Consider the following 17501-nt stretch of genomic DNA (forward strand, 5'->3'; position numbering starts at 1 on the left):
AGAGAGCTCGTTCCTGGGGGTTGGGTCAGAGCGATCACTGAATGTAGACAAAATAATTGTGTGCCTTACAAAAATAACATCCTGTATCTTTCTCTCCCCATCCCTTGTGTGTATTGAAAGGGCTCAGAATCTCCTATGATGATTGGTGAGCCTAAAAGTGACCTTGATGATGTTGACCCATAGAGGATACCTATGAACACAAAAACAGATCAACTCAAACATTTAATGCCTGGTACTTACCGAAACTGGAGTCCCGTTGCTTGTGCCGTTAGAAGAGTCTGGAAGAGAAGTGGCTTCATAGGATCGAAGGCAATGCTGGAGGAGGTTGTTTCCCTGAAAGCTAAAAGCATTTTTTAGCCACGAAGGCTTCAGATCAATAAATGCTCTAGAAAACTGCATCTTCACCTGCAGTAGCTTATGACAGTCCAGACACCGAAAACAGTTTGTCAAGAAGATTTTATCAAATACACACATGCTAGTGGTTGACTTTTTCTGTGAACATTAAATAGTGAATGTAAAACTGTTGCTTTTCTGTGATGCTGCAAAAAAAATTCTTTTGGTTTTTATACAGGAAAAAAAAACAGACTGCCCTTATGTATGGAGGGCAAATTTTTAATCTTTCGATAATATTGAATAGGAATATTCAAATTTCTGTAAAGATGTGTGATGACTTACATTTCATTGTAAAATATTAGTTAAAGAATGGGTTTACATAAGGACTTCTGTATTTAATATGTCTCCCTGCTAATTTGTAAGCTCTTTTTGAGAAGGATCAGCAAGATTGCTCTGTAAGGAGAGTGATTCCTTACAGAATGGTTTGGTCAAGGAGCTCTGGAATGGGTCGTCTTTTCTGGTACCCTTCCGAAAACCACAGACGATTGGGAAGGGCAATAAAAGAAAAGCTTTGTTCTCTAGGTATGCAAGTGTTTATTATTAAAGGATGTTGGTGAATTTAGAAAAAGAAAAAGTTAATGAGTAGTTTAAAAGAAAAAAGCACTTTAAGATGGAATTCTGTTGCAGTTTTACTCATTAAATTTTTTTAACCTTTGGAGACATATTGAATAAAATGTAGTCTCAATCATGTGATCTGCAATCACTTGCTTATGCTTTGAAATTACTGAGAAAGTTGGTATTGGTTGTATATGATGAATAATTCCTTGAATGAGTTGGGGACACTGTTGTGCAGATTTTATAGCAATTTTAACACAGGGAGAGAATGATTTGGCTTTGTTTGTATTTTCACTTGACCAGGCAACGTTTAAAATATCACAGCTCTTTTGATTTGCTCATAAACAACTGGAAACCAGTTGGGATGATTTGAGCACGGTTTTGTTTTCCATGTCAAGTGCAGTTCAGTGATTTCTGGCTCTGGATACTAGCTTCTTTTGCGCTAACTAACTCTTCATCTTTTGTACATTTTGCGTTTGTCACATTTTCTGCACTGCTTTTTGCCTTTATTTATGGATTCTGCCTTACTTTAAAAAAAATTATGTAAACAAACATGCACAGAAATGGGGGACATCTTAAGGAGTGCCTGGGTACCTCCAGAATAGATAAATTTGCCAAGTTAAAGGCACAACCAGCCAAAAAGTGCCTTTTTTTCTTTTTACATACTGTTGCTGAAACAAGAAGCAGCAGACAGCTTTTCACTGTTGTGCACTAATATTGAAATTAACCAGTCATTTCACTGTTGGAAGTAAACATCGATCTGATTTCAGCTGTACAGCTTTATAACTTATTGCGGGTTAAGAGAGCCGTTGTCATAAATTGCGTGTGCAAAGAAGTAAGGGTGGCATTGTAGTGAATCTCTCACTTTCTTTTCCAAACATTTTCATAGACACATGGCAGAGTTAGCATTTTATAAATGTTTCTGATAATGTGCTGGGACATTTTAAATGTGACGTTTTAAATTAATTTTGAATAAATCATTTCTTACAGATACCCCTTCTTCCTTCCCCCATCCCTAGTACTTTGTTAATGGGTCATAAATCATCACAAGAAGTCAGTACGCAGCGGTGATGGTGATGGAAGAAGCTGGTAATGTTCCTATGGGTTGGCACCACTTGTCACTTCAGGTTCCTGTTATTTCCTATGGAAACAACGTCCTCAATTACCACAGGCCCAGAGAAGCATGGATAAGAGAATTGCATCAGGATGGGTCATCACCACTGTATACTTGAAACCAATACAAACTTTTTCATGGTTCTGCTCACGCTTGTACAAAGTCAATGGTTATAATTTGCAATAAGATGATACTTGGTCAATTATTTTTGTTTCCAGCTGCTGTCATTTGAACCTGCTGAAGATTATTTTTTGGAAAACAGAGTTCAACAAGACTAGTTTTTGTGTAAATTGTGATGCATTTCTATGTTGTAATTTTTACTGCCAATCTTTTTGGATGACAATGTTTTTATACAGCTTACAAAATGTTCAGCGAAGAGCAGCCGCAGCCTGCCTGTGAGCATTCGGGGAGATATGGTCTGATTAATACGTAGACATTGGGCACTGGAAAAATAGGCAGTCTTGATGAACAGTCTTGGGATTCCTGGTCAATGGAATAAAGTTATTCCTTTCACAGAAAACTATTGTAATCTTTAGACTGCGCATACACTGCTACACTGTTGTCTTGTTGATCCTCTTATCTTGAAACTTCTTAAGCCAGTCCTGCAGATGATAAGCTCTGAGAGGTTGCCCTGATTGCCATTTTGGCTCCCGTCCAGAGTAAATCGAAGCAGCTGAACGGCCCTTGGAGCTGCGCCACTGGGTGTCCTTATGCCGTGGCATGTTCTGGTGCACTGTCAGATTTGTATCCATGTGCGGTTTCTTCTCCTGACCTTCTTAGCAGAATCATTTACGCTGGCTACGCTTGCAGTCATGGATTAGACCGGCTTTTGTGTGTCAGATAGCAAGATTTGCAGGCGATCTGGTCTTGAATTAATACTGCCCTTTCTGTTGGTGCGAGGTGCAGAAAGCTGGACATGCAGCGGTGCCACGGTGCTGGTATTCCCCCGCTCATCTGTCTGCTGTCTTCGTAAGCAGAGCTAGGAGCCACAGACAGGGCTGCTGTCCCGGCTCTGCTTTCCTGACAGGTGCCTTTATCCTCCGTTCTAAGGGCAAAGATTTTTACATTTCAAGCATGACCCAGCCTGTGCTCTCCAGTGGCAGTGCCAGTCCTGGGAGCGTGGACTGGGTATTGCAGACAGTGTGCGGAGAGGACTGTCTGCGGTGTACGTGGGATCAGCGCTGCTTTCTCCTGAATGAGGGAAGCTTTTCTGCCTACCCACATACAAGCTTCTAAGCAAGGGCTAATCTTTTAGTATTGTTTCCTTCCACCAGGCTTATGTATGCTTGAACTAAGCCGTAAAAGCTGTATCTGGCTGACTGTGCAGGGAACGTGCTCGCACCTGCTGGGAGCCGGCAGCTGAGCAGGCAGCAGCATCTTCCCCTCTGGCGGGGAAGTCGGCAGAGGTGGAATATCTGATGGGTGTTTTGAGAGGTTGCAGCCTAGTATGCTGAAAAATAACCAGCTGTGTCAAAGCTGTTCAGGAGCTCTTAGGCTAGCATCCCTTTTTCTTTCCCTCTTTGTGCAAAATTCACATTATAGCTGATAAAGTTATGGGCTGTAATTATATACGTGTTGTGTAATTACATGCTTAGATGAGGGTTTGGCTTTTACCATCTTTTAGGTAACAGGTTAGAAATAGTTTAAACCTTTCAAAGTAGTGCTTCCTCCTTGGTCTCTGTCTTTGCTTGCCAATTAAAGCTGGAGTAACGGATCTGTAAGGGGCTTTTTGATGGGGAAAAACCCAACCCAGAATAGCCAAAGTTTGACAGGTTAACCTGGCGCTTGTGGTATCAAGCTTTATCTTTTCATCTATCCTCAGGTAACACCACACAAATTATATGTTGTAGTACCAGGAGGCTGCTAATCACCCCAAAAAAGTGAGCCCCAGCTTTGGTGGCTTTCTCTGCTGCTGTGCATCTCTCCCTGAGCATCTATGCTGTATCTTCTTTCTGGGGTTCAACACTTATCGAGTGAAGCCCAGTGTTACTAGCAGCAGCAACAAAAAGCACAAGGGCAGTTGATGACGGTTTGTTTCCGTAACTGGAAGCTCTTGCCCTACACCACTGTTTTAAAAACAAACTTCTGTTCTCGCGCGTGCATGGGACAAGACGACTCGGCCCCTGGTCTCTGCCCCGGTCCCAGAGCTCAGGCCAGCTGTGGGCAAGGTGAGGGTGCCCACGCTGTCTGCCTGACCTCTGAGCATGCCAGCGGTTGCCCAGGGGCACCTCCTACCCGAGGCAGGGATCGGAGCCCGAGGTGGTGGCCTCTGGCTGGCTCACTAGAGAAGGCAGGGATCAGAGCCCAGCCTCTGGCTGGCTCACTAGAGAAGCAGAGCTCATTTCGGGGAGCAGTATCCCTGCCGGACGGGTGCCAGCTCCCCCTTCCAGACTGGTTCCCCGTGGGGACGTACATGAAGCCAGACGATGGATCATTTCTACTGAGCGCTGGTCTATGAATTTTATTTTAAAAAGACATTTATAAAATGTTTATTTATAAAATTTCAAATAAATATTTAAGGTACAAATGTAAAAACCAAAGTACTGTGAAAGCTTTTTCTTCTTTCTGGTTTGGGTTGGTTTGTTTTTGTTTTTTTTTTTTAAAAAGGAGTTACAGCCAGTTCTATATGTCTTGGGAAGCCCTGAAAGGGAAACTGTTAAAGCAGTGCATAATACCAGCAGATCATTAACTTTGACTTAACAAAAAAAACACTAACAAAGCAGTAGCTGACGCTGTAGCGACGCAGATTAAAATCTAATTAAACAAGCAGACTGTTTAAACTAGAGCCCTTACACTTGACTAAAAAGTAAAGTCGTCTCCTAGGTACATGAGTAGGCAATGATAAAACTGTCCAAAAATGGCTAAACTATGATTTCCCAGGTGCTAAGCAGCATTAGCTGACATCTAATGAGCAACTAAACAGGAAATAAAGGAGAAATCCTCATCACAATAATTTTTTTTAAAAGGTGGTGGTTTTGTCATGTGCTGGGTGACAACACCAACAAACAGCCTCCAGACGGCTCGTACAGTCAGGATATTTATAGAAAGACCCCGCGCACGGTGGGGAAAGGATGCTGGTATGGCTCCTGTGACGGGGCAGGGCTCCGGCTGCGTGGGGACTGCTTAGAGAGCTTTTGCAGAGCCCCTTGGGTCTCAGCCCCACTGTGTGCAAGAAGGTGACAAGCTTGTACCCCACCATCACAGCAGGCCAAGCGCGGAGGTCGTCAGCAGCCGTGTGTCGGAGCATAGACTGTGCCAGGGAGCCGCAGCTCAGCCCCGGGAAGGTACCCAAGCCGGCGATGCGGTGGTCCAGCAAGGCACCCATCCCTGCCACGCCAGGCATACCAGGCCAGGGCAGCTGCGTCTCCGGCTCAGCCCATCCCTACTGCTCGCTCCGGCAGCAAATGGCGATGACCGCAGCTGTGCTGCTGCCTGGGATGCTGGCTGCCACGCAGGTGTCGTCCACAGCGTAGGCTCCCATGGTGCCGGGGCTCTGGGAATGGGCATTACAGCCTGTCAGTGTCCAGCCGTCGTCACAGGACACCGTCACCTAACGGGGGAGAAGAGGTCATCCTCCACAGGTCAGCAAAGGGGCAGGGGTCTGCCCATCCCCAGTGGTCCCTAGGCTCGGGGTGATGTGGCCAGTGTCACACTGAGCCACTGGACCCCAGCTGGATGAGGTGTCCCATTACAGGTGGTCAACTGGGGACACCAGTGAAGGCTGGGGTTGCAGTGGCTGCAGTGAGATGCCGAAGCCAACCTGACCCCCCATCAGGGTGGCAGAGGGACAAGCAGAGGGGAGGACACCACCACGGTGGAGGAGCGTGCACCATCCCTACCTTCTCCACAGAGCCCAGGGACGTGCGCTCCTTCACCCGGCACTCGAGGCTGGCGGCGGGGCAGCACAAGGCGTGCGCCGTTACCTCCGTCTTGCCGGCACAGTGGCTGGGCCCGCTCCCCGGCCCCGCGACGGGTCTGCCGCTGTCACCCAGCGCCGCGGCTGGGGAATGGAAACTGCACCCTGCCGAGGGGAGAGGGGCTGGCAGCGTGGGGCGGCCGCGGCAGCATCCCAGTGCACATGCAGGCGCTAGGGGATGTCCCGGTTGAGCCCCGAGCCTTCCCTGCCTCCATGCATGCAGCACATGTCCCCCTTCCCTGTCACCTCAGCACTCACACCCACCCATTTACCCCCAGGTCCCAGAGTTTTTCTGGAAGAAACACCCTCGGCCATCAGCGTGTTGGCTCAAGGCTCTGTAACCCACCATGTCGGGCATTACCAGTCAGCACGTGGTCCTGCGGGGAGCAGCCGGCACCCTCAGCCGCCAGGGAGCTAGCGTTGATCCAGCACTTGGCCCTGGGCCATGTGCAGCACCTGGCGATGGCGTAGACGCCCTGGCCCCGGAAAGCGTTGTGGGCCACGCACTGCTTCTGCCCGTCCTTGTCCTGCAGCCGGAGCAGCAGGGCATCATTGGGGGTGCTTGGGGGTCTGGAGACGCCCCTCCGAGGCCAGCAGGCACCCCGGGGGACATACTTCTGTCTCCGCACCCCCTGCTCACCTCCATGTGCTCCCCCAGCCGCCTGCCGCTGTGGGAGAAGCTGGAGCAGCTGAGCATCTCCTCAGTGCCGGCACAGCGAGCCACGGCCGTGGCGTGCCGGGTGAGCCCTGAGCGCGCCGACCACACCGAGCGGCAATACAGCTGCTCATCTGCAACGGGGCAGATGGCGTCAGCGGCAGGATGGACACCCACAGCAGCACCCAGAGCCCACGGCATGGACTCCCCCCTACCCTCTGCGTGCAAACAGCCATGCTCGGGCTTAGCCATCCCCAGCACAGCCCAGGGAGGGACATGCCTCTTCTTTCCCCGGTAAGGGCAGAGCTCTGCCGGGCACCCAGCAGGCAGCCAAGGTCTTTACCTATGCCCAGCTGGATGGGCAGCCCGGCCACACTGTTGGGTGTCTGGAGCCGCTGCTCCTCAGGGAACCATGCCATGTCCATGACATTCTTGGTGGCGAAGTGCAGGAGGTGCTGCCGGAGCTCGGTGAGGCTCAGCTGGGGCTCAGCGGTGAGCAGCATGGCGGCGATGCCTGCCAAGAGACCAGGGGGGCCGCAATGAGAACCAGGGGCCACGCAGCCGCCTGTGCATGACTCCCCCAACTCCAGAGAGACAGGAGAAGGAATCACTGCAGCCCATCATCCACATGCATAAGATGCGGGAGCTCTGTGCTGGCTGCAGCACCCAAACGTGCTGAAACCGTGGCACATAAAAATGTCCCCAGCACAGGCAGCCCCGATGCCCTGCACCTGCAGGGACACATGCCCAGTGCCAGCACAGCTTGGGGCAAGCGGAGAGCGAGCCCTGCCCACCACCCCAGAGCCCAGCTCGCCTGCCACATGCGCGGCCGCCTGTGACGTCCCGCTCTGCGCCGTGAAGCACGTGCTGCAGTCGCTGGAGGCACCAATGATGTCATCCCCCGGGGCAAACAGGTCCACGCAGCGGCCAAAGTTGGTGCCCAGGGTGCCGATGGAGGCGGGCTGGTCCTCGCTGTTGGTGGCGCCAACTGTGATGACCTGCCAGGGTGGTGACGGAGGGGAACGTGGGCGGGACAGGATGCGCAGCCCCAGCCCGCTCAGCCAACTTGGTGCTGGAGCGGATGAGCCTAGGGAGGGGGCAGCGTGTCCCCGCACACCCCTACACCTCAGGGAGCCCCCCCAGCCCATACCTCCGGCTCAGATGCTGGTGAGTACAGGCAGGCATCGTCCTTGTAGTTACCAGCAGCCGCGACCATCACCACCCCCATCTGTGCCATCCGCTGACAGCCGGTGTTAAGCACACGGCTGTAGGCGCCGGCGAAGGGCAGCAGCACCACCAGCGGTGCGTGGGGCTGAGCCTCCAGCGTCGCCTTGATAAACTCCAGCCCTGGGGGGGACAAGATGAGGGACAGGACACTTTCGCAGGATGGGGACGAGGCAGGGGACTCTGGGAGGGAGCGCACTCCGCTCTGGGGCATGGGGTGACTCACCGATGAGGGTCCCACTGACGGTGCCCTTCCCCTGGCAGTTCAGCACGCGGAGGCTGCGGACATTGGCGCCCGTGGCCACGCCGGCATCGCGCCCGCTCAGCACCCCGGCCATGTGAGTCCCGTGGCTGTCACACTTGCTGGCCTGGCACAGGCACCATGGTTTTACGCCCCAGCCCATTGCATCAAAGCAGGGTTGCAACACCCCAGCGTCCTCTCCATCCCACCCCACCCCTTGTGCTTCGCACCAGCTAAATCCCACTGCAGAATAAATCTTCAAAAATATTTTGGGGTGGGGGAAGATAAAAAATTACACTGTGCAGAAGAAGAAAAGCTGGCAGAAAGGATGGAGGATGCAGCCAGCCTTCCCTGGGGCTGTGCGGGTGCTGGGCTCCCCTGCGCACACAGTGGTGCAAGCCATGCAAGGCAGCGCCAGCACCCACCACAGGGTGCAGACAGTCTTTGTGGCCCCGGGTGTGGGGTGGACCTCAATTCCCTCTTGCAACAACACCTTGACATGCACCCATGCCCCCCCAGCCTGCCTTCCCCAGAAAGGAGCCCTGCCCTGCTCAGCCACAGCCCCAAATAGACCATACTGAGGGTCCCAACATCCCCCAGCGCCACAGCTCCTGCTGCTGTGTGTCCTGCTCAGCATTTTGCCATGGGCCGAGTGACTCTCCTGTCATGGGAAGCCCCACAAACCTGTTCAGGGTTCGGTGGGTGCAGGGGAATGCTCTTGCCAGGCTGCAGCATGCAGCACCTCGACGCTCACCTGCCTGTGGAAGCGGGTGCCGTCCTCCTCGGGGATGCTCTCGAAGTCGGTCACAAGCACCCTGCCCTCTATCTCCCGATGGGTGCTCTGCACGCTGGTGTCCAGCAGGTAAATCTCCACCAGGTCACCTTTATCTACCAGGGACACAGCCGGGGGGAAAGGCAACCACCGCTGCTGTCAGCCCAGGCCACCTGGGATGCTCCCAAAGTGCAGCTCCAGACCTGCAGCACCATGGGGCAGGGGGATATCCCCATCCCCTTGAGATCAAGAGAGGGGACAGGGTCACTGACCCTTCCCCGAACCCCCGTGGTCCTCCCCCCACGCCCCAGCACTTACTGGGAGGGCTGTAGGCGCCCGAGCTGGGCTGCGGCGGCACAATTCTGCCCAGGTTCCAGGGGATGCTCTGGGCAAAGACGTAGGCGTCCTCCTCGACGTACTCCACGTGTGGCAGCTTCAGCGCCTGTGGCGAGGAGGTGCAGCGCCCAGCGTGGTGGCAAAGCTCCTGTTCCCCCCCGAGGCTGGGGCTGCCACCCCCCACCAGTGCCCACCCCTGCTGCTGCCACCCACCACGACCCGCCGCCCTGGGACCTGTCCTACCGTGTCCAAGACGTCACTGCTCATCTTCACCAGGAAGGCGGGCAGGAGGTGGAAGACGTGCAGCAGCTCGGTCAGGTATCCCCGCCGAGCCGCCCGGGCCTGCAGCCGCCGCGCCGTCCCTCGCACCTCGGCCTCGCCGCCGCCCGGCCGCAGCACCACCACGTAGCGCCCGGGCAGCCGCCACGACGCCTGCAGCGGGGACGCAAGCGTCGGGCTTGGGTTTTTGGGCGCACGCACGCCTGGCCGCCCCGGCCGCCCCCGCCGCCCCGCGCCCCTCACCTTGGCGGCGCGATGGAAAGCGGCGGGCCCCGACGGGGCGGCCCCGACCGCGGCTGCCTCCTCCTCGGCCGCCCCCAGGGCCAGCACCAGCTCCTCCGCCAGCTCCGCCGCCGCCGGCGCCAGCAGCAGCGCCAGCAGCAGCGCCAGCGCCCGCGGGGCCATGCCCGCCCGCAGCCCCGACGGCGAGCTCCGAGGAGCCCGCGGCCGCCGAGCCCCTCAGCGCGGCGCGGCCCGGAGCGCGGAGCCGCTGCGCGCCCGCGGAGGAGCCGGAGCGGAGCCGCGGAGCCGAGGAGCCGAAGCGGAGCCGCCGCTGCGGCTTTGCCCGGCGCGGCGGGGCGGGGATCACGCCACCGCCGCCGGCCCCATCGGCCCACCCGGGCGGGTTAACCATTAACGGGGCCGCGGCCGGGAAGGGGCGCCGGGCGGGTGGGTGGCAGCCGCGGGGGAAGCGGCGCGGCGCGGGCTGGCGGGGAGAGGAGGGGAGCTGGCGGCGCTGCCCGCACCCGCCTCGGCTCGCCGGCGAGCTCGAAATTCCCCCACGAGTCCCCGTGCATCTCTGGGGGCTCTGGCAGGGAAAACGCAGACGCTCAAGGACTATTTTCAGAAAGGGCTGAAAGCTTTTATGTGCCTCTTACTGGCTTACTTCAGAGATAAATTTCCGTGAAAGCCTCTAATCCTGTTTAGGCATTTTTTACAGAGTCGTCACACATTGCAAATATTATTTTTCCGGGACGCGGTTGGTGCTTTCCCGTGGCTCTCACCGCTGCCTTCCACCTCTTCCCTCCCGCAGCGCCGGGCTCCCACGCTGCCCCGACATCCCCAGTGACCTTCGGCAAACCCCTTCCCTGCTCCTTGCTGTTGAGAGAAATAGGGATTTTTTTTTTTTTTACTGGCTATTTATAAGCTCCTCAGAGCTTTTATGTTTTATATGGAGGTATGTGTTTTATATGAATGTATGTTTTGTAATTATATGCATGGTTTATATGGATATGTATGGTTTATATGGATGTGTATGGTTTATACGGGTGTATATATGTTATGTTTAATGAGACCTTGAGTAGGTGCCTGCACCCTGGTTTGGGTAACTGGGGGGACACCGGAGCCCACTTGCCACCCACTCTCTGCCGCGGCGAGCTGACATGGCCAGGGCCTGGTGTCCAGCAGGCTCCTCACAGGGACAAGTCTCGCTCCTGATTTTCGGCTCAGCTTAATCAGGCTCCGCTAAGCCCTCCTGCAGGACGGAGCTGATGCCCTGGGGCACCTTCAGGGCAGCTGGGCACTGGGGAAGCCCATTTCGAGGGGGACAGTCTCCCTCTCCCTGCAGAGTCGCTCGCTTCCTTTTTGCACAGGGGACAAGCCGTGTCGAGGGAAGGCTGGAGAGCCCAAAGAGGAGGGGGTGGAGAAGGCCCCCCAGCCCCACACGCACCCCATGTGCTGAGCAACACGGGGAGGTCTTGGCATGAATACCCGGCCCCAACACCTGTACAGGGAGTGGGATTGACGCCCAGCCCCGGAGCTCTCTGGAAGGAGTGGATATCTGAAGAAAGATTTTTTTTTTCATGGAAAAGTACTCAGAAATAGCCAAAAACTTGAACCTTGCAGAGAAGCGATCCATGTCCCATCCTGGCACACAGGGGAGCTTCTAGCAGCCATTCCTGCCGCTGCTGAGGGCAGCGGTACCCTCGGGCTGTGTCTGTGTAAAGGGGGGAGGAGGGAGAGAGCAGAAAAGGCAACAGAGAAGACCTCGACAAGGGGGAAAGGGCACCTAAACCCCCTGCTGCCCTCCAACCCCGGGGAGCCGCGGAGCTCTGGGGCAGGGCTGGCAGGGGGCAGGCTGATGCTGGGCCGGGGGTCCCCCGCATCCTGCTGTGGCTGCAACAGCGGGAGGCCTGGGGGCGAAAAAGAGGCAAAAAACCCTTACACCGCATTATTTACACGGCTTTAGTCTCATTTAGAGTACGTCAGAGCACAGACAAGTGCTTCTAGGTGTAGGTACAAGTCGGTGGAGTTGCACCAGCCGGGAATCGAACCCGGGTCGCAAGAATGGGAATCTTGCATGATACCACTACACCACTGGTGCGCTGATATCCATGGGCCCCACGCGCCACCAAGGCCACGCGGCGCGACCCCCTCCCGCGTGGGCTGCGCGGGCGGCGGCGCCAGCTCCTCCCCCCGCTCGGCCCCCCCGCGGGCGCCCCACGGCCGCGGGGCTCCCCCGGGGACACGCGGGGCGAGCGGCCGGGCGCTGTGCCCCCCGGGAGCCGAGCGGCGGCCGGGGCCTCGGGCTTGGCGCAGCTCGTAACGCCGTGCAGGGATGTCCCGTTTCTCGCAACGTTTAACCCCGTCCAGCGTGGGGGAGCTGAGCCTTCGGCCCCGGCGGCCTCTGCGCCCGGGGTGCTCCCGCCGGCGGGCACGGCAAGGATGCTTCGCCGAGGGATGCGGGGACCCAAATCCAGCTGCCCGAAGGGTCCCGGGGTGGGGGGAGAGGCTCCAGTCCCTGTCTCGGCCCTCTCCTCTGCCCCCGCCCAAGGAAAATGCTTCTGAAAATTTTCTTCTGCCAAAAGTGGGAGCGAGTCCCAGGACACGAGGTGGGCAACAGCTTTCGGGTCTCTACAAGGCTCCTACACTCAATACGAGCCAGCGACACAGGGCCACGTCCTGCCCCAGGCACCCGCCGGAGCCCAGCGAGATGTGGCCCCATCCAACGGTGTCCCTGCGGCCACCACGCTCCCTCCCGCCGGGAAGGACGGGCAGGAGTCGAGCAAGTGTAAACAGTTGGGTAATGCTTCCTCTTGGACAGCCGCTCGCGATCCTGCCGGCAATATTTAGCAAACACCAGCGTCTTTGTTCCCCACCCTCCTGACGGCACTGTTGGCCATAAACACCCCGAGCGTGCGGGACGCTGCCTGTCCTTTTCCCCTTGCTGCTGCGGCGACGCGCAGGTGAGCAAGGGGTGCAGTGACACCAGGGAGGGTGGCACAGGGCCATGAAGTCCCCAGGTAGAGCCATTTCTTGTACCACCCTGAATTGTACCAGCAAAGCACTCACTGGGCGGCAGGGGAGCGGGGGGAGCATCATTTCCAGGGCTTCCATGCTTCATCCCCCTTGGATGCCAGAGGACAGCTTTCCCCCTGCTTTTGGACTTGTCAACCCACATAAATTTGCTGAAGAGCCGCTCTGCCAGCAGATCTGTGCCCCTAAGCCTCCTGGGGCCATGCCGGCCACATGCAGCATCTAGCCCAGCCTTCCCAAATCAGGGCGAGGGACTCGCAGCATCCCCATACTGTTGGATCTGCTGATGCTTTGATCCAAACCCAGCTGCCCTGGGGAGGCTCAGCCACGCAGCTCCCCGTGGCCCCAAGCTGCCGAAGGGCAGGCGGAGGTCACAGCTCCCGCCGGCGCTGCCGTCTCTGCGTGTTGCTGCAGGCTGCGGAAAGCCGCTGCGTTGCCCCTGTCGTGGTGACAAACCAGGCTTAGCTCCATCAGCATGACTTGAAACGAACGCTTTGTATTCAGAGGGAGTTTGGGGATGGCGGACGCCGGCATGCAAAGCCACCCTCAGTGCTGTGGCTGTTGACACCGACCTCGTGGAGAGAGAAAATGTTGCCCAAAGCCACCACCTCGAGCGGCCCTCAGGAAGCCACAGCCATCACCAGGGTTTTGGCTCAGCCGAGTCCTCCCTCTGCCCCTGCCAGCGCTGGAAGCTGGTGCTCATGCAGGAGATGGGGAACAGCATGGTCTATCCCCCCCATCACCCCTCTTCCAACCTGAAGACATGAAGGCTGCCTGCTACCGGACTCTCAGGATCTAATTTTAATTCCAGGGCAGCTTTGATAAGAGGGAAAAAAGCTTTGTGGACATGTCTGCCTCGTAAAGCCTACCTGGGGTGAATACATCGTTACCTACCTAAACGCTGATCCTGTTTCAAGCAGCAAAGCTAATCTTTTCCCTTCCGAAGGACATTATTTAGCCCTGATCCTGCCCAGCCCAGCGTTCACACTTATCTGTGCCCACCCAAGGGGCTCTGGCGAGGGGGGCCTTGCTGCTGGCTGTCTCCTCTGCTGCAGAAATTTGGGGGTCAGGAGACAGTGATGCTCCCCTGGGGTTTTGCAGGATAGCAGCCTCCCATGCGGCTGGGTGGGCGCAAAGGGCGCAGCATGGCACGGGGGACGGGCAGGAGCCTGGGGACTCCTCCATGCTGCAGGCGCTGCACATGCGGGGGGCAGCCCCAGCCCCTCTCTTCCAGGCTGCGATGTCTGCATCCCCTCCACGAGATGGGTCCATGCCAAGTGGCCATTCTCCCCAGGAAATCAGTTTTCAGGCTCAAAAAGGCAGTCGCTATCCTCAAGCAGAGTGTCTGGCCCCTCTCGGAGCCCATAATAGAGGTCCTCCTCCTCTCCAGTGCCTTTGCGGGGGGAACTGGGGTGCTCTCCCCTCACTGGGGAGCTGGTCGGGGTGCAGCCAGAGCAGGATGGCGGGAGGGCTCGGCCCTGTGGCACTGGGCTGCCGGGCACAGAGCCCTCCAGCGACGGCGTGTCCATGTCCTCCAGGAGGGATGCCAGTGGTGCGTCCCCTGGGGCCAGCCGCGGGGGGCTGCAGGAACAGAGAGGGCAGGGCTGGGGTTACACTAAACACAGCTGGGCTGGAGCTGGGGTTTCCCCTGGAACCTGCAGCTGCTGGGCTCAGCGTTGCTCAGCCAGCGTCCCAGCATCACCAGTGCCCTGGCTGGGTGGCTGGGGCACCCTGGGAGGGTCCTTTCTCAGCTCCCAGTGCCTGCCTTTACGGGGACAACTGTCCTGCCAGGTTCCCTCTCCTGCTCATGGGACAAAGTAGTGGCTGCCCTTGCACGCTGTGCCTGCATCCTGGGGAGAATGCAGAGCGCCTCGTCCCAGCTGTAGCTGCATTTTGGCAGAAGGGGTGCCTGAGTCCTACACCCCAAGGCTGCACGGTGACTCCCATTGCCTGCAAAGCACTTTTGAGATCTCCTGGACCAGTGCATGGGCATCATACAGGGCATCTGGTTTGAGGGACACATACTGAGTGTCTCATTTCTATCAAAGTCTGACCAGGAACTTGGGATTTCTTCTGGTGAGAGACATCGCTCATATTTATAAAATGAAATAAAGGCAAAATGCAAATCACAACCAAAGGCAATCCAGATTTCCTCCTGATTTCACCCTGGTAAATAATTTGGTACTGAGAGACCGCATGGGCTGAGACACTGTCTGGGCTCCAGAGGGGCGGCAGAATCTGGTGGTTGGTGCTGTGAGAGCAGCAAAGACCCCTCTGCCCCCTCTCCCTCCCCCCACACTGGGGGTCTGACCCACCCCTGGTTTCACCCCGCATCCCACCAGTCCCACCCCGACCCTGCGGGCCTCACATACCAGCTGCCTGCTGCCGTTTCCAGCCGAGGCACCAGCTCTCCGTGGGGGTCTCCAGCACCCCCCAGCTCCCGGTGGACCTCTGCTTTCGCCTGCACTGCCGGCTGGGAGCAGCTGCGGGGTCTGGGCTGGACCACAGGTGGGAGTGGAGCCGAGCCCACCGCCTGCCTCTGGATCTGCTCATAGGATGGCAGGCTTTTCTCGTAGGTGCTGGTGGCCTCTTGGTTGCGGCAGGGTACGATCAAGCTGCGGGAAAAGGAGGAACAGGGTGCTGAGCAGGACCTGGACCCCTGCGGAGCCAGGAGATGCTCGGGGACACGCACACAGGACTCCACCAGGTGCTTTAGAGGCCACTGAGGCCACACCACTGCCCAATCCAGCAGCAGAGCCAGAGGGTCCTTGCAGAGTGATGCCCGCAGGAACGCAGCTGGATGCTTTGCACCCTCCAGCATCGCTCCGGCTCCGGCCCCGGGGGGGCTCAGCCAGCCCTTGCCTTCCCCACCCCGGCCCCTGCTTGTCATTTTTTGCTGCAATAGGTGCAGTTGTCCCCATTGTGCTCAGACACTGCTCTTGTCCCCGGAGGCACACAGATAACCATGTGTAGAGATGAAAACACCCGCCAAAAGGAAAACGGCCGCTGGGGCCAAGTACTGGGACCTACCAAGTGTCCCTCTCTGGCAGCACGATGGGTTTGTGGTCCAGGAACCGCTCAGCCTCAAGGTCCACAGGAACAAATGTTATCTGGGGGGAAAAGAAATGCAGAACCCAGGGCGCTGCGCTGGGCATCACGGGGAGCCTCGGCCCTCATTAGTGGTAAAAAGTCCAGGGTGTCCCTTCAGCTGGGGTTTTAGTCTTTTCCCAGCACATTTGGATGTCTTGCTTGGAAATGGGCTTTTTGGGGGAAATCAATAAGGGATTGAATGAACTCAGCGCTGCCTCACTCCCAGCACCTTGTCTTCAGCAGGGTCATGTGTGTCCCTGAGCCCAGGGTGGGTCCCAGGGCCCACGGGGGAGGTCGGTGGCCAGGGACAACAGCGAGGGTGCCCTGTCATTGAGCTCCGAGCACAGTGACAAAGCCACATCTCCCTCCTCACCAGGGTTGGAGTAAGCTTTGGGGGAGCTGGAGTAAGCTTCACCCCAGTCCCAGGGGACTCGACTGGTCCCAGGGGTCCCAGCTAGTCCCAGGTCCTGGGGTCCCATGCACCACCCCACATTTCGGTGTGCAGCCAAGCTGTTGATGGGCCATCCTGCAGCACTGAGATCAACCTCACAGCCACCCTGTCCTTGGAAAAAAGACTTTTCTACCAGCTCTGTTTCCCAGAGCAGGGATGCGTGGCCGCCCTCCCGTGCTGGCGGTGCCCTCTGCCAAGGAGACCGGCAAGTGAGGGCTGTGCTCGGGGGGGCTGAGCCCCTCTGGACCTCCATGGCCATGACAACCCCTTCTTCTGAAGCCCTGGGAGCCTGACGAGCCACTGGGCCCCGTGGGTGCAAGGAAGGGGCTGGTTTGGGGGGATTTGCATGGGATGAACATGAGCTGATTTCCTTGGGCTTATTCCCCACTACCTGCTTGGCAAAACCCCAGGCTCGGGAAGGTGCAGGGGCACAGTGGGGCGAGGAAGTGGGGCCGCATCCTGCAGGCATCGGTGGGGAGGTGTAGCAGGGTGAGAGCCCCCCCACACCAAGACTTCTCCCTTCAAATCTCCCCAGTTGGCTTCCCCCTGGGACCTGCCGCAACCCCACCCTATGGATGGGGAAACTGAGGCACAGCCCAAGGCTACACATTCGCAGTATCGAAGGAGCTGAAGCCCCCCAAAACCCAGCTGAGCCCTCAAGCCCCTGGAGATGTGCAGTGGCGGGAAGGACCCTACCTTTGGGTAGCACTGGCACATGCTCCAGGTGATGCCCACGGCTACGAGCAGGACGCCCAGGGCGCAGAAGGTGATGTAGATCTGGGGTTTTTCCACACTCATGATGAACATTCCCGTCATCACCAGGAAGAAACCCAGCATGATGAATCCATAGCGAAAGGTCTTCTCGGCCATGGGCGCTGGGTGGGAGAGGCAGGGGAGGAGAGATGCCGGTAAGCCCGTTTACCTGCGGCCGCTGCCCGCTGAGCACACCTCCAGGGTAAGGCAAGGAGTGGCTTCTTTCTCTGGAGGCTGCCAGAGGCTGAGGATCAGCTGCATGTTGAGCCTGGTCCTGCCCAGGGCTGAGCCAGCCAGTTTTTAATGGGTTTGTAATGAATGCAAACACCAACCCACCGTTCACACTCCAGTGAAGCCGCCTGGCACGTGTCCGGGTAACCTTCCCTGCAGGCACGCGCGGCCAGACCCCACGCCTCGGGAAGGGACAGGGAGGGAGAGGGGGCACGGCGGCAGAGACGGGGACCCGG

The 17501-nt window shown here is 57.1% G+C and overlaps 3 protein-coding genes and 1 non-coding gene across 9 annotated transcripts in view; 1 reads left to right on the top strand and 3 right to left on the bottom strand.

Annotated features, from left to right (window-relative positions):
• Nucleotides 1-4509, top strand: part of USP24 (ubiquitin specific peptidase 24) — a 67673-nt gene extending 63164 nt beyond the window's left edge. For 3 of the 5 annotated variants that reach the window (XM_087730772.1, XM_087730777.1, XM_087730775.1), the window contains one exon: nucleotides 121-4509. In XM_087730772.1, coding sequence (XP_087586898.1) covers nucleotides 121-183 — 63 coding nt within the window. In that variant the 3' untranslated portion in view covers nucleotides 184-4509. The remainder of the gene's footprint in view (nucleotides 1-120) is intronic. The other 2 variants (XM_087730774.1, XM_087730776.1) reach the window with 1 other exon arrangement.
• PCSK9 (proprotein convertase subtilisin/kexin type 9) lies at nucleotides 4509-9933 on the bottom strand. Of its 2 annotated transcripts, none has more exons than XM_087730779.1 (12): nucleotides 9729-9933; nucleotides 9450-9638; nucleotides 9189-9312; nucleotides 8853-8986; nucleotides 8084-8225; nucleotides 7784-7980; nucleotides 7448-7631; nucleotides 6977-7147; nucleotides 6619-6767; nucleotides 6340-6505; nucleotides 5902-6083; nucleotides 4509-5555 (listed from the first exon to the last, which is right to left on the bottom strand). In XM_087730779.1, the coding sequence occupies exons 1-12, from the start codon at nucleotides 9888-9890 to the stop codon at nucleotides 5445-5447; spliced, it is 1911 nt and encodes a 636-aa protein (XP_087586905.1). In that variant the 5' UTR covers nucleotides 9891-9933; the 3' UTR covers nucleotides 4509-5444. The 2 variants fall into 2 exon arrangements, with proteins under 2 accessions (XP_087586905.1, XP_087586904.1); XM_087730778.1 differs by having other exon boundaries at nucleotides 4509-5612; nucleotides 9729-9924.
• Nucleotides 9934-11737: 1804 nt separating this feature from the next.
• On the bottom strand, nucleotides 11738-11808 carry TRNAG-CCC (transfer RNA glycine (anticodon CCC)). The gene has a single exon. It is a non-coding gene; the product is annotated as a tRNA-Gly (tRNA).
• A 1408-nt stretch (nucleotides 11809-13216) lies between these two features.
• Nucleotides 13217-17473, bottom strand: BSND (barttin CLCNK type accessory subunit beta). Its single transcript, XM_009461239.2, has 5 exons — nucleotides 17371-17473; nucleotides 16978-17156; nucleotides 15771-15850; nucleotides 15113-15355; nucleotides 13217-14321 (listed from the first exon to the last, which is right to left on the bottom strand). Exons 2-5 carry the CDS (start codon nucleotides 17149-17151, stop codon nucleotides 14039-14041), a joined length of 780 nt encoding a protein of 259 aa, XP_009459514.1. The 5' UTR covers nucleotides 17152-17156; nucleotides 17371-17473; the 3' UTR covers nucleotides 13217-14038.
• Nucleotides 17474-17501: the final 28 nt, after the last annotated feature.

The sequence above is a fragment of the Nipponia nippon genome, unplaced genomic scaffold (assembly GCF_047370975.1).
Source record: "Nipponia nippon isolate SJK-2023a ecotype South Korea unplaced genomic scaffold, ASM4737097v1 scaffold_5, whole genome shotgun sequence".
Taxonomy (NCBI): Eukaryota; Metazoa; Chordata; class Aves; order Pelecaniformes; family Threskiornithidae; genus Nipponia; species Nipponia nippon.